The 13,335-nt window shown below is 41.9% G+C and overlaps 1 protein-coding gene across 4 annotated transcripts in view; it reads right to left on the bottom strand.

Annotated features, from left to right (window-relative positions):
• The window catches only part of VLDLR (very low density lipoprotein receptor), a 38,681-nt gene that overhangs the window by 23,749 nt on the left and 1,597 nt on the right, over positions 1–13,335 (bottom strand). For all 4 annotated transcript variants that reach the window (XM_002742895.6, XM_017973349.4, XM_017973353.4 and 1 more), the window contains exon 2: positions 1,024–1,143. In XM_002742895.6, coding sequence (XP_002742941.2) covers positions 1,024–1,143 — 120 coding nt within the window. The remainder of the gene's footprint in view (positions 1–1,023; positions 1,144–13,335) is intronic.

The raw sequence follows: 13,335 nt of genomic DNA, 5'->3' as shown, positions 1-13,335 counted from the left end.
CTTTCAAAAGAGCTACTGATCTGCTCTGCGCATTGGCATGAAAACACCTGTGATATTGCTCAGAGAGATCAGGCTTAGGACAAGGTCTGCCATGATGTTTACTGTATAGCATTTTAGTAACGATGCATGAAGAATTAGGGGAATAACAAGATGGCAGTTGAGGAAACCTACATTTAGTCTCTACTTTTCTTCGTATTTCTACCTTGTATAGTGAAAATCTTTACATAACATCTTTTAAAAGATAAATGACAATGTTAGCACCAATATTCACATACAACATTGTTTCAGAATGTTTACAACACTGAACAAAGGGATCCTGGAGCAAACTTCAGCATGTATTCATGGTTTCTAAATGTGATCTTGCCATTCAGTTCTCAGCTATTCTGGCTTGACATAAGGTTATATAAATGGCATACATAGGCATTTCTCACAATGATCTTTTGATAGATGCTGATTGATGGATGTGACACTGTATCCCCATTCTCTTGCAGAGAGAATGTCTTCCGCCCTGCTAATGCTTTAGAATTAGCGACTATTGTAGGCAGAGAATTAAAAGAGAAGCCTTATCTGATCTTTGATCTGTGCTGGCTTGTAGTTTCTATGTCAGGGGTTAATTAACCCCCTGAAACATGATGGGATTTTCTCATGTCCCTGGCTTGCTTTCTTTTCTAGGATTGGAACCATCTGAAAATTAAAAGGGAGAAAAAGGCCCTTCTAAGCAATCTTCTGTCTGTCTCTATTTCTGGGACACTTCTCCCTTCTCCCAGCTTCCTATTCCATGTTTGCCTGATCTAAGATAAACTAGGTCCCGTCGTTTAAATGGAACCCCACCTTATCATTCCATACTCAAGTTGATAACCTCATGTCAAATATTCAGTTTTATTTTTTTAGAGAAGTATAGATTCTTTGGACTCTTTCAAAGAAATTGTTAGAAGGGGATTTTATCTTCGGAATCTCAATACATTTTCAGATTAAGATAACATATTTTAACAGAATGCTTAGGTCATCAAACTCTTTACTTACCACAGTTCTTTTCATCACTGCCGTCAACACAGTCTTCGTCTCCATCACATTTCCACAACAGGGTAATACAGCGACCATTTGTGCACTGGAATTGGGAGGGCTCACACTTGGCTTTTCTCCCTAGCATAAGAAGGGAACACTCAGCAAAGCAAGGATAGAGGGTGGTAGGTTATAGATCTGAGATACCTAATACCCATAGATGGGGACCTTCTCACAAGGACACTGAGGACTCGGCAAGCTGTAACATCCTAAGGGCCAGAGTAGGATGGATCTTAAGGCAGTGACTGACAGTAATTGAGTTCTTAGCTGGGTACATGCTAAGACTAAACACTAGATTTCCCAGCCTCTTTCTCAGTGAGGTGTAGCCAAGAAATGACGTTCTGACTAATGGAATGTAAACTGAAATGGTGTATATGACTTTAGGGATATGTCCTTAAAATGAGAAAGGATCCTTTTTTTTTCTATCTATTTCTTTCTGGTACCTGAAAATTGAACACGATGACTGGAATAGTGATCTCGGGCAAATGGAGCCAGACCAATATAGAAGGAACCCAGATTGCCCAGAGACCACATGAAGCATCATCTCTGCCTCTAGACTCATTCTCTCATTTGTTGAAACTACATGTGTGACTATAATCCGCCAAGTCCTAATCTTTTAATGGCATTTCTTGTCCATATCCATACTCTTATCCATTAATGATGTTTCTATTACAAGCATAGTGAAGAAGGAGAGCAAGAAGAGGTTAGAGGCAGAGTTTAATGCATGATTCCTCCTCTTAGAAATTTAGGTCTAATTGGAAAAACACAGGTATACAAAACAGCTCCAAGATAAAAGCAACAAGAAAGTACAGTTAAGAGGCAAAGGAAGATCATTTGTAATTTAGAGACAAGAGAAAAGGAAAGTGAGGTAGAGCTGAAGATACATAGATTCTATTTCTCTGATTCTCAGTTTTCGTATGCTTAATGTATGGATATTTAATTCACACAGTGGTGTGAACTAAGACTTGTAAGTGGGACAGTTGGTTTTTTGCCGGCACAGCCCAGCTAAGGTTCAGGTGCTTCCTATCATTAGCAGTTCTGTCCTTCTGGCGGATGTGATTGCTTTGCGATAAAAGGCACAAATGTGGCCGCTGAAAGCAAATATACTGCAAATATTTGAAAAAAACAGTGGAATCATATAGTTCACGCAGATTACTTAGGGAGGGTTTTCAAGCAGAAAGCCTTCCTATTTCCTGCCACCTTTCAGCATTTGCAGCTGTGGCATGCTGGCATAAGAACTGATATTACAGAGACAAGCACAGACTGGAACTCTTGTGTTATGTGCATAATACCCGAGTTGGTCTTCCTAGTGTCAGCTACTCCCTGCTGTCTGGGAGCATTCTGTGCTTTGTGGCTCTTCCCAGGGAGATTAAAATGTGGTCCAAATCAGGATGACCATATGGGTGTGGTTACTTCCTTGGATATTAAATATATTGCTTTTAAGACTACATGCATCACTCTGCTCCCATGAGTCTGGTTAACCTAGGACCCAGCTACAAAGCAGACTGGTTCCCTACCTTCATTTCATAGTACTTTTTCATTCCTCACATGTTTTATTGTTTGTAACATACTAGGGATTTAGAAGGGAAAAAGACGAGGGTAGATTGTTGTCTGGAAGCATCACCTGTTCCTTTTTATTCTGTTAAACCAAATACGAGGTACCTGGTACCTCTCCTCTCGCCCCTCTCCCCTCATTTCCACTGCATTCTTAATGTTTGCAATATTCTCAGTGCTGAGGGCACATGTCCTGTAGTTCTATATAACCTTACTACCTTTGGGGACTGTGAAAGTGGTAAGAATCTACCTTGAGTAATTAGAAAAAAAATGATGTGTAGTCTGAGAACATAGGTATAAATATACTTGGAAAGATTGGCGAGGTTGCAGTTAGGATACAGTGAAGGCTGAAAGCCTCTGATTTTTTTTAAAGGTTTTAGTTACCAAAGGTATTAAGTCCAAACGAGACAGAGACGTTGACATTGGTATCTGCATAGTTAAAATGGGAACCCCGTAATCAGACTTGAATAGGAACTTCAAAGTCAATGTCAAATGATAGTTTCTCACCCCACGGTTAAGGTACCTGGAAGACAACCTCCTTAAAAATGAGTTTGAAGCTACAGATTTCATAGGCACTTAGAGTGGCCTTGGATTAGATATGGGCATACAGTATTCCAAGGGTGATATTTAGTTTACTGTTCCTTAAAGAAGGTCTCTGAATTTAGTTGTAATATATAAGCTATCAACAGTAATAAATTCTATTAAAATCCCAGCAGCTCTGCTCCAAGAGTCTATATTGAGCAGACTCAGGACAGGCATCATCAGCATTTTCTGCTAAGAAAATATCCAAAGCCAAAAAGGAGTTTAATTTCTAGCTTTTCTCAACTCAGATATTTCCACTTTACTCCAGCTTCTGCCTGATCATCATAAAGCTGTGTTTTAACATAGCTCGCTCGTGCTCTCTCTCTCTCTCACTCTCTCCCCAGCCCCCCATAGGAAGGAGCAGCAACAGGCATTAGGAGTACAGCATGCTGCTAAAATGTCCCTGTTTGTTTAAAAGAACAACATTGGGGTGGGGGTGGGAAGACAAGCTGGCTTTATAAAGGACTCTTTAAGGAGAGGCAAATAAAGACCTTAAGCTGTATGGCTATGCCTCTTCGTTTCCTAGTTTCCTAAGCACTTTGTTTTAAGGGATTGCTACTGGGCAGAAAGTGCCCCCTAGTTCTGTTTAATTCTCTGCTTCCCACAGAAAGGGAGCTCAGACACTAAATCAAATGCCAAGCCCTTAGCCACCTGCCTGGAACACTGTTAAGTTTTCTGTTCAAGTTTTTAAAAAGGTTCTACCTTTCCCCCTCTGGTGCTCAGCTGGGACTGCTGCTGTGCAGAGCTCTAGGAGAATCGAAAGCACCAAACGAGTTAAGCAGCTTTTGATTTTCAGGGCTTTGGGGATTACAGGATTGTGGACCTGCAGTCTATTTCCATCCATGAAAGTTAAGCCTCAAATTCAGTATTATACTTTCATAAAGAGAACTAGTTGAGCTTGAACTCATGTATACTTGAGGTTCTTTTAATTCTTAAGGCTAAGCTAAAGCCGTTGACACCTCAAAAAATAGCTTGGAAGTAGAAGTGCTAGGCAATTCTGCTCAGACAGGTGAGAAGTTGGGGTAAAATGCAATTGTTAGCGGGTTCCCCAAAGCCATGAGGTTTCATGAGAATGTCTTAGGCTAGAGGGTTGGTTGAAGTGGAGGGAAAGGCCACAATAGCAGGGGCTTTTTAGAGGTGTCCTCTGCCTCTATCAAGACTTTCTTTTGAATATTGGATTTTGGTGTAAGAATTTGAAAAGGGTTCTATTGATTTAAGAAATTGTCTAGGTTTTCTTCCAGCTCTAATACTTAGAATATCTCTGCTCCTTTGGGTGAAGGAGTTGGAAGTCACTTGTACCTACTTACTTATGTGGCTATTTAAATTTGTAATGAATGAATTCCTGGAGTGTCAAAAATTTCTCCCTTGTACTGTCACTTATATAGATGGAATCAGACTGTGCACAGTTACTTCAAGGTATCTATGTCCTAGGAGCCTCCCTTCTTTAAAGAGTCAACATTGCTACACAGACACATTGGCAGTTCACTGGCTCCAAGAAACTCAGGATTCTTCCTGGTGATGTTTGTATAAATCTATGGGGTACATGTGAAATGTTGTTACATATATAATGAATGTATACTGATGAAGCCAGAGGATTCAGGGTCCATCACTTGAGTTTTGTTAAGTACAGTCATTGAAGTTATTTCTTCTATCTTACTGTCTGTCTGTATTCTTTAATCCACTTCATCTGCCCTCCCTGTCGTCCCACTTCTGAGTCTCGGTTATTTTCCATGTGATAAAATATTTTAGCTCCCACATATGAGAACATAAGATATTTGTCTTGCTGTTCCTGGCTTATTTCCCTTAGCATAATGACCTCCAGTTCCATCCCCATGCTGCTGCAAATGACATGATTTCATTCTTTTTCATGGCTGAATAGTATTCCAGTGTGTATATGTACCACATTTTCTTTACCCTTTCATCCATTGATGGACATTTAGGTGGATTCTTTAACTTTGTTAGTGTGCATAGTGCTGCGATAAACATGCCAGTGCAGGTACCCCTTTGATATACTGATTTTTCCTTTAGGTAGATACCCAGTAGAGGAATTCCTGGATTAAATGTTAATTCCAGTTTTAGTTTTTTGGGAAATCTACATATTGTTTTCCTTAGTGGCTATTAGTTCACATTCTTACCAGCAGTGTATAACAGTTCCCTTTTCTCCATATCTGCAGCAACATCTGTGTATTTTGCCTTTTTGGTAATAGCCATTTTGACTGGTATAAGATGATATGTCATTGCGGTTTTGGTTTTCATTTCTCTGGTGATTAGTAATGGTAGCCATTTTTTCATGTATCTGTTGGTCATTTTTATGTCCTCTTGAGAAATGTCTATTCATATCCTTTGTCAACTTTTGAATGGGATTATTCGTTTTTATTCCCCCCGTTACTTGACTTTGTATATTCTGGATATTAGTCTCCTGTCAGATAATAGTTTGAAAATATTTTCTCCCATTTAGCAGGGTGCTCTTCACTTTGTTATTTCCTTTGTTGTGTAGGAGCTTTTTAGTTTAAATAAGTCCCATTTGTCTATTTTTGTTTTTGTGGCTTTTGAGGTCTTTGTTATAAGTTCCTTGTCTAGGCCAATGTCCTAGAGAGAGACTCAGGGTTTTTAATGCATATGGAAGTCAGCCTGCCATTGTCTATTTTTCCCTGCAGGGACTAACATGGGAGAACAATATGTAAGCTTCAGTAAAAAATGGCATTGGCCTTTGAGTGAATACCAAGCCTTCCAGATGGACTACACATCTCCCTCTGGGGCTCTGAGAAGCACCCTGGGAGGTGCACTCCAACATGCATGCCCAGAATACAGAGCAAGTGTCTCTGGGTACCAGGTTCACAGTACAGTTCAATCCGCACAGAGGCTCATGCTGCCACACTGCTGGGGCCACCAGGGCCAAGCATTTACATCTCTCATGCCCTTACTCACTGCTTGAGCATATGGGTCTTATTTGCTGGAATTCCTTCAGTCCATTTGTCTTGGCACTTCTAGGGCCACTAAGGGCATTTATTTTTAGTTTAGTTCACTTCTACTGCCTGCCACTTTTAATGCCAGTCTTTCTATTCATAAGCTAAAACTCCTTTCAGGACAAGCAAATTTCTGAGTCAGCAAAAAAGTTTTCCTACAGGGAGGAGGGTTTGTAAGAGGCAAAGTACCACAACAGGTGTTAAGGGAAATGCTCTGAGCTGAGCTGTCAAGCACAAAGGTTGTGTTCTGGCCTTAAAGTCAGCATCTGAAACAGTGTAAGAACCCATGTGGGCCAGGCATGGTGGCTCACACTTGTAATCGCAGCACTTTGGGAAGACGAGGTGGACAGATCACCTGAGGTCAGGAGTTCGAGAGCAGCCTGGTCAACAGGGCAAAACCCTGTCTCTACTAAAAATACAAAGATTAGCCAGGCGTGATGTCACACGCCTGTAATCCCAGCTACTTAGGAGGCTGAGGCAGAAGAATCGTTTGAATACAGGAGGTGGAGGTTGCACTGAGCCGATATAGTGCCATTGCACTCCAGCCTGAGCAACAAGAGTGAAACTGTCTCAAAAAAAAAAAAAAAAAAAAAAAAAAAAAAGAATCAGTTAAAGGGCCACTAAAAACTGGTGAATATGTAGGCTAATTCTTCAGAGTCACTGCTGAAATAGGTGAACTTTACAGGTCAATTGCCAGTTTTTCCATTTATATCAAATTGATCTTAAGAACATAGATACAACTGAATGCTTTTGTTGTTGGCCAAACACAGCTCTAAAACTTCACACCTGTTAGCACTTCACACCTGTTAGCACTTCATACCTGTTAGCCTTTAAATTTTTTAATCCTGCATGGTTGGCTCTATTATTCCTCATTTAGGGATCAGGAAACCTGTTTGGAGAAGGAAAGTACAGTCACTTGTCCCAGATTGCCCCGGGCAGAGCTAGGAGTTGAACCTAGGCACTCTGGCTCCAGATACTGTGCTACTGAGCATCAATTTAAAATTAGCTTTGTGGTTGACATGGAGGGCTGCTTTCCTTCCCCATTCTAATTTTTTTTTAAATGCTGCTAGAATTCCTCAGCAGGTCTTCTAGAAAGATTACAGCTCTTGGTTTTCTTGTCTAGGGTTCAAGTCAGAGGACAGACCCTCCATCTGTCATAGCTTGAAAATCGTTAGCTTCTGTGAGTGGTAAACTAATTCATTCTCAAGCTCCAGTGTCCATCAGAATCACCAGGAAGGCTTGTTAAAACACAGAATGCTGGGCCTGGGCCCCAGCCTGGATTCTGATTCAGTAGGTCTAGAACAGGGCCTACATTTGGATTTCTAATGAATCAATGTTGACACATGCTCAATTAACATTGAATTAATGTTGCCAATTTCAGTCCACACTTTGAGAACCACTGCACTAAGACTAAGAAGCTACAGATTCCACCTATAATGCCAATGGCTCTTTTCATTTTCAGGGTTGTAACATATACTACTAACACCCTCATAGGCCTAATGTTCATCACCAGAGGGACACAGGAGATAAATGCGTCTTTTACAGTGCACGTGATGGTAACAATCTAACTGAAGCCCTCAAAACTATTTTGTAGGAAAAATTTATTTGGGTGTCTTAACAGGCAGAGGTTCTTCTGAAATCTCTCTTTCCCTCACTGTGTGCTCTATCTTTGGCCCCATCACTTACTCTAAATCGGTAGTCCAGAAACAAGCCCAAATTCTTCCCTGACATTTGGCCATCAAACCCTGGCCATGCCCAGCCCCTCCTCTCTCACCTGATCTAAATTTAAACCTCTCCTTCCTTTGCCTACAGGCGGCTGCCTCATTCTCTACCCATATCAAGCAACCTAGTGATTCAAGCAACCTAGAATAGCCAAGAACGGGGTCATTTCTCGGCTTACCACTGCCTCTAGGATTATGTTCCCTACTAATTTCCTCAAACTTTTCCCTACTGGCCACCATCCACCATCTGTTCAGGCTATACCAGCTGAGCTAACAGCTTGGCGGGGACCACCTCACTTCCCCATAGCTTTGCCCTTCCTCGTGGCTGCTTGGTCTCAGTTTGTTCATGTTGTGCTTGTCCCCTCATCCACCAGGAGTGGGCTCAGACTGTACTCTTGAATGAGGCCTCAGTGCCTTTTTTGGCAGAACTACGTATGGTCTGGCTGCTTTCTCATACTAATCCCTGTCACACAGCCATCACAAAAGGAGATGAGTTCAGCTACCATTTTTCACCTTTAGACACAGAGATCCCCTAAGGCATGGCCTGCAATTTACCTTTGTAACTCAGGACCTGGGGCCTGACATCCTTTATCCTCTAGACACTAGTTGGTACTCCCAGACACATGAGTTGATTCATTAGTTTACTGGTAAAGCGGGTCTGAACCAAAGACTTTCGTCAAAAACATTTCCCCCTGCTTTTCAGAGCTTGAAACCAAGTGTGACTGGTTGTTTTACTAGCTGGGTACTTTGAAAGACTCTAGGTTATAAAGGTCCCTGTTCCCTATGCCTATGAGGGTACAATCACCTCATCTTTATAGCAATTTATCTTTAAAAATGGTGCATCTTCACACACTTGTCTGTCAGAATGAGTGTGTCAGCCTCATTTCCATGTGAAAAGAGAGATTCCCACACCTGAGAAGGTTAGCGGCGGCTAACTGGTAAGGTTAGGAGTTTGATGTCTCAGACCCAGATTTTTTTACTTGACATGTTTCAATGCTGTTTGTAATACTGGCAGTAATCCACTGTTGCTTGAATCATATCACCTTTGTAGGATTATCTGCAGAGACAGGATCATTTCTGGCTTTTTCATATTGACATCTAAGTTCCTGAGTTTAGGGAAACTTCATAAGCTAGAACCCAGAGCGCATACACAAACTCCAGCAATCTTCAGCTGCTATCTGTCTCTGTTACAATTAAGTCTTAAACACTGGATCTGCTCATTCCTGTTCAGAGCTTCTATTCCAGGCTGTCTTTGGCTCACTGTTTCCTGCTTTGATTCCCCACTAGACTAAGTGCCACAAAGGAAAGAACCAGTGCTGTGGTCACTCTGTTTCCATGCCTGGTGCCATACTGTAGGTACTCAGATGTACATCAAGTGGTTTCAAGGAGATGCACAAAGATGATCAGCATCAATCTGCAACCTACTTAGTGAACCTAAAGATAAGTTAATAACTCAGATCTGGGGATTTTCATTTAAGAAAATGAAAGATTAGAGGCAGTCTATAAAATAGAAACCCTGTTTACTCACAGTATGTGGGAGAACTATTAAGTTCTAACATGTGATGTAATCACAAATGCTGTCTATAGTCAAGGCTCTGTTATGTCCCTTCCTTGGCAAATTGGAAGGCCCCCCCCATCTCCACCATCTTGCCTATAAACGTAAAGGCTACCCAAATGCCCTGAGTTGTCAAAATCATCTCTTCTAGCCAGCGGCCACATCTTATAGTTTCCAGCATCTCTAAACTACTAAGCAGACAAAGGATCTCTAAGCAAGCATTAAAACATTTCTAATAATCTCCATACTTATCCTCACAGGACCCAGACACTCTCTTGCTTAAAGACTCAAAATAACTACTGGGCCCAAGCTTTCTTAGCAGACTTCACTCACTGGTAAAAGTATGCTAAATTTATGGTACAGGTTGAGCATTCTTAATCCAAAATCTGAAACGTTCCAAAATCCAAAACTTTTTGAGTGCTGACATGAGGTCATAAGTGGAAATTCCACAATGACTTCATGTGACAAGTTGCAGTCAAAACTCTGTTTCTTGTATAAAATCATTAAAAATATTCTATAGGCTGGGCATGGTGCCTCACACCTATAATCCCAGCACTTTGGGAGGCCAAGGTGGGTGGATCACGAGGTCAAGAGATCGAGACCATCCCGGCCAACATGGTGAAACCCTGTCTCTACTAAAAATACAAAAAAGTTAGCTCGGCGTGGTGGTGTGTGCCTGTAGTCCCAACTATTTGGGAGGCTGAGGCAGGAGAATCCTTGAACCGGGGAAGGGGAGGTTGCAGTGAGCCAAGATCGCGCCACTGCACTCCAGCCTGGTGACAGAGTGAGACTCTGTCTCAAAAAAAAAAAAAAAAAAAAATTGTATAAAATGACTTTCAAGCTATGTGTTTAAGGTGTATGTGAAATACAAATAAATTTCATGTTTAGACTTGGCTCATCCCCAAGATACCTTATTATGTATGTGTGAATGTCCCAAAGTCTGGAAACAAAACAAAACAAAACAAAAAAACCTAAAATCTGTGGAACGCTTCTGGTTTCAAATATTTCAGATAAGGAACACTCAACCTGTGTCACCTGCCATCTCATTTGGTTCCTGCAGAGCAGTTATTGTATGTAACTAAGTGGTATTAACAGTGTTTAGAACTTAGCAAAGAGACGGTGATTTAGTCATTTAGTTTGAGAAATGCAGAGAGTAAAACTGAGATGATTTTTACTTAAAAGGCAGACTCTACCCCTGAGTTTCAGAAAAACTCTCAGTCCTCAGATTCTCTAGCCCAAAACTCTTTAGGTGGCAGAAAAAAATTGTCCCTGGACTACTTACTTCTGCTTAAAAAGTATATCTCACCCATAACCTCAGTAGACAGTATTTTCAGACTGTTTGTCTTGAAAGTCGTCTGTCCCACTGTTGCCCAAGTATTCTTCTGAGATTAAACTAGCAGGGACCAAACTAAGCAATTTTGAATTTATCAACTATCTATGGAGAGGGAGGTTGTATTAGACCACCACAAGGAGCTCCCTAAGGCAGGTACATGTATGAGGAACATCAACATAGACCTCATCAAGCCCTTTAATGCATTTAGTTTCTTATAGGCTAGTATGTAAAGGTGGTTTTCCAAATGAAAGTCCGTATCCAAAGTGAATTCAATCATGACTTGAAGTCATGTAGGCAACTGTCTCATCTTAAGCACTCTTCCCTGCACTGAAAAGAGCAACTTTATTTACATTCTGTCAGAAATAGAAAATGGGCTAGACATTGAAAGTGAATTAGCTATATTTCTATGCTGTGTGCCAAGTCTTCTGGGTTTGGGATCAAAACCCGAAGCCATGAGGCTGGGTACTATCTGTTCCCTTGACCTTATGGTCATGTTCTCCTCTAGGAGTTCCTGTTAAGTCTTATCAGTTTGATACCCCTCCAGGAACAGAAGGGGCTTGTAATGACTTTTTTCCTCTTCCAAAATTGTAATAAAATGACTCAAGTCAACTTTATGGTTATTAACTTTTATGACAGGTAGAAACACTTGGATCAGGTCTTCACTTCTTTTAAGCCTGGAGGTTGTCACCTTTGCTAGCAACGTTTAAACAGCAGTTTATTGTACTAAAAAGTCTTAATATTTGGCAGCTGTACTTAACTTGACCTTTATACATGCTTTAGGTATCTGGGGACTCAGGCCCTAAAAGCAAATAATCAAAATGACACAGGACAGGCACATAAATGCCACATAAACTGGGCAAGACAATGCTTCAGGGAACAAAGCTACTCTAGACTTCAAGAAGCTGTCACTGCCAAGGAGGGCTTGTCTGGTGACCTTCCTTTACACAGTCCTTGCTCACATGAGAGAGCAGCGGTCTTTGATAAGGGTTACTATCATCGTCATACCTTTACTGGGGTTATGTGGATGAGAGCCAGGTTTCCTTTCCATGCCTTCCAGTTTCCTACCTCCAGGTCCATTACTACCCACTTCCCACCATGGGAGAAGTTTCTTTCTACTCTTAGGCTAACAGTTGCTAGCCATATCTGAAGAGCTCTCACAAAAGCTTGGTTCTTTTAGACTCTGGTCTTAAAGAATATATCATACCACAGACCTTAATCTGGACTACCTAGGCTGGAGGAAAATGTCCTAGAATCCTCAGGAACTGTGCGATCAGGTATACCAATTTCTCATTAACTTTAAGTTCCTTGCCAGAGTCTCAGTGCTCAACTGCCTTGTCCAGGAGTACTGTGAAACAGCACCATGTGCCAGAGGGGTGAAGGGGAAGTGGAGAAGCTCCAGGGTAGAAAGTGAGCCCACATGCCCTGAGACTTTGAACTGAGACAGATGCCAGTAGGGGTTGGTTTCGGGTCAATATCTGTCTTGGCCCAAATTTCCTCCAGTTCTGAAAGAATCTGCCTCCTGTCCTTTGAAGAATTTAAGTTTGCATGAGTTTCTGTTTTGCCATCCTTCATGGCATGTCAAATATTTCACATGTTACAAAGTGAAGAGGATCCTCACCTGCCTAATATAAGGTGAACATCTGGCTTTGACTAACTCACTTCAGCAGTTTAGGTGCATTCCTAGGATTCTACAAGGTAAAGTTAGCCTCTAGTGGAAGGGACATACAGCAAAAATGAAACTTTTCTCTCACCTTCCTGGATAATTGTCCCTCCTTCTGGTGTACCTCAGTGTTTTGAAATGTTACAAAAGGCATAATTCAAGTCATGGCACTATTCTGAGAAATCGTTTAATAAGTTAGTATTACTCATCCATTAATGATTAATGCTAGCGTTTTAAGCAAAGCTTTTCTAGGCTCTCAGACTTGTAACACATCAGACTCCACGTTCACTACACACTCGTCCTCTTTAAAGAGTCCAGGCAGGAGAAGGCATTTGCAAGAACAACCCATAGGAGCCTGTGGAGTCTCACTTTCCCTTGTAACTAACACTTCCCATGCTGCTCACTTAGGAGTCCGCAGAACCATGTGACCAACCTAAACGTGATCGTACCGCCGACCAATCGCAGAGGGCCGAAAGGCCAGTCCCAGTTCACACGCTCCGGACAGTGGCAACCAAAGGGCAGGGGCATTCGAGACATAAAGCCCCAGGCATTGCCAGAGAGGCTTCTTGACCACATACTTTAAACTTCCCTCTGACTTCAGGAGCACGTGACTGCAGGCAAGTAGAGCCCCCTAAGCCACCTGGCGATGGGAACTAGGGACTCTGGAATCGGTATTTCAGGCCGGGGCGGCTTTCTGTCCCAATTCCCTGCAGCTGGCAAGCAAACCCCTCGGCTTCACATCTGAAGATCACATCTGGGACGCGCTAGGATTCTGACTGAGTACTCTTAGAAGGGCTTCCTGTGGTTTGTCCTGGAAAGTTATGAGGCCCCAAGTGGGAGAGTGGCTGAAGACCAGGCAGGGGCCCCCAGGCGCCTGCGGTAGACTCCAGGGATCCGACAGT

The sequence above is a fragment of the Callithrix jacchus genome, chromosome 1 (assembly GCF_049354715.1).
Source record: "Callithrix jacchus isolate 240 chromosome 1, calJac240_pri, whole genome shotgun sequence".
NCBI lineage: Eukaryota > Metazoa > Chordata > Mammalia > Primates > Cebidae > Callithrix > Callithrix jacchus.
The sequence above is the reverse complement of the archived record's forward strand: the minus strand, read 5'-3'. Positions and strand labels throughout refer to the sequence as shown.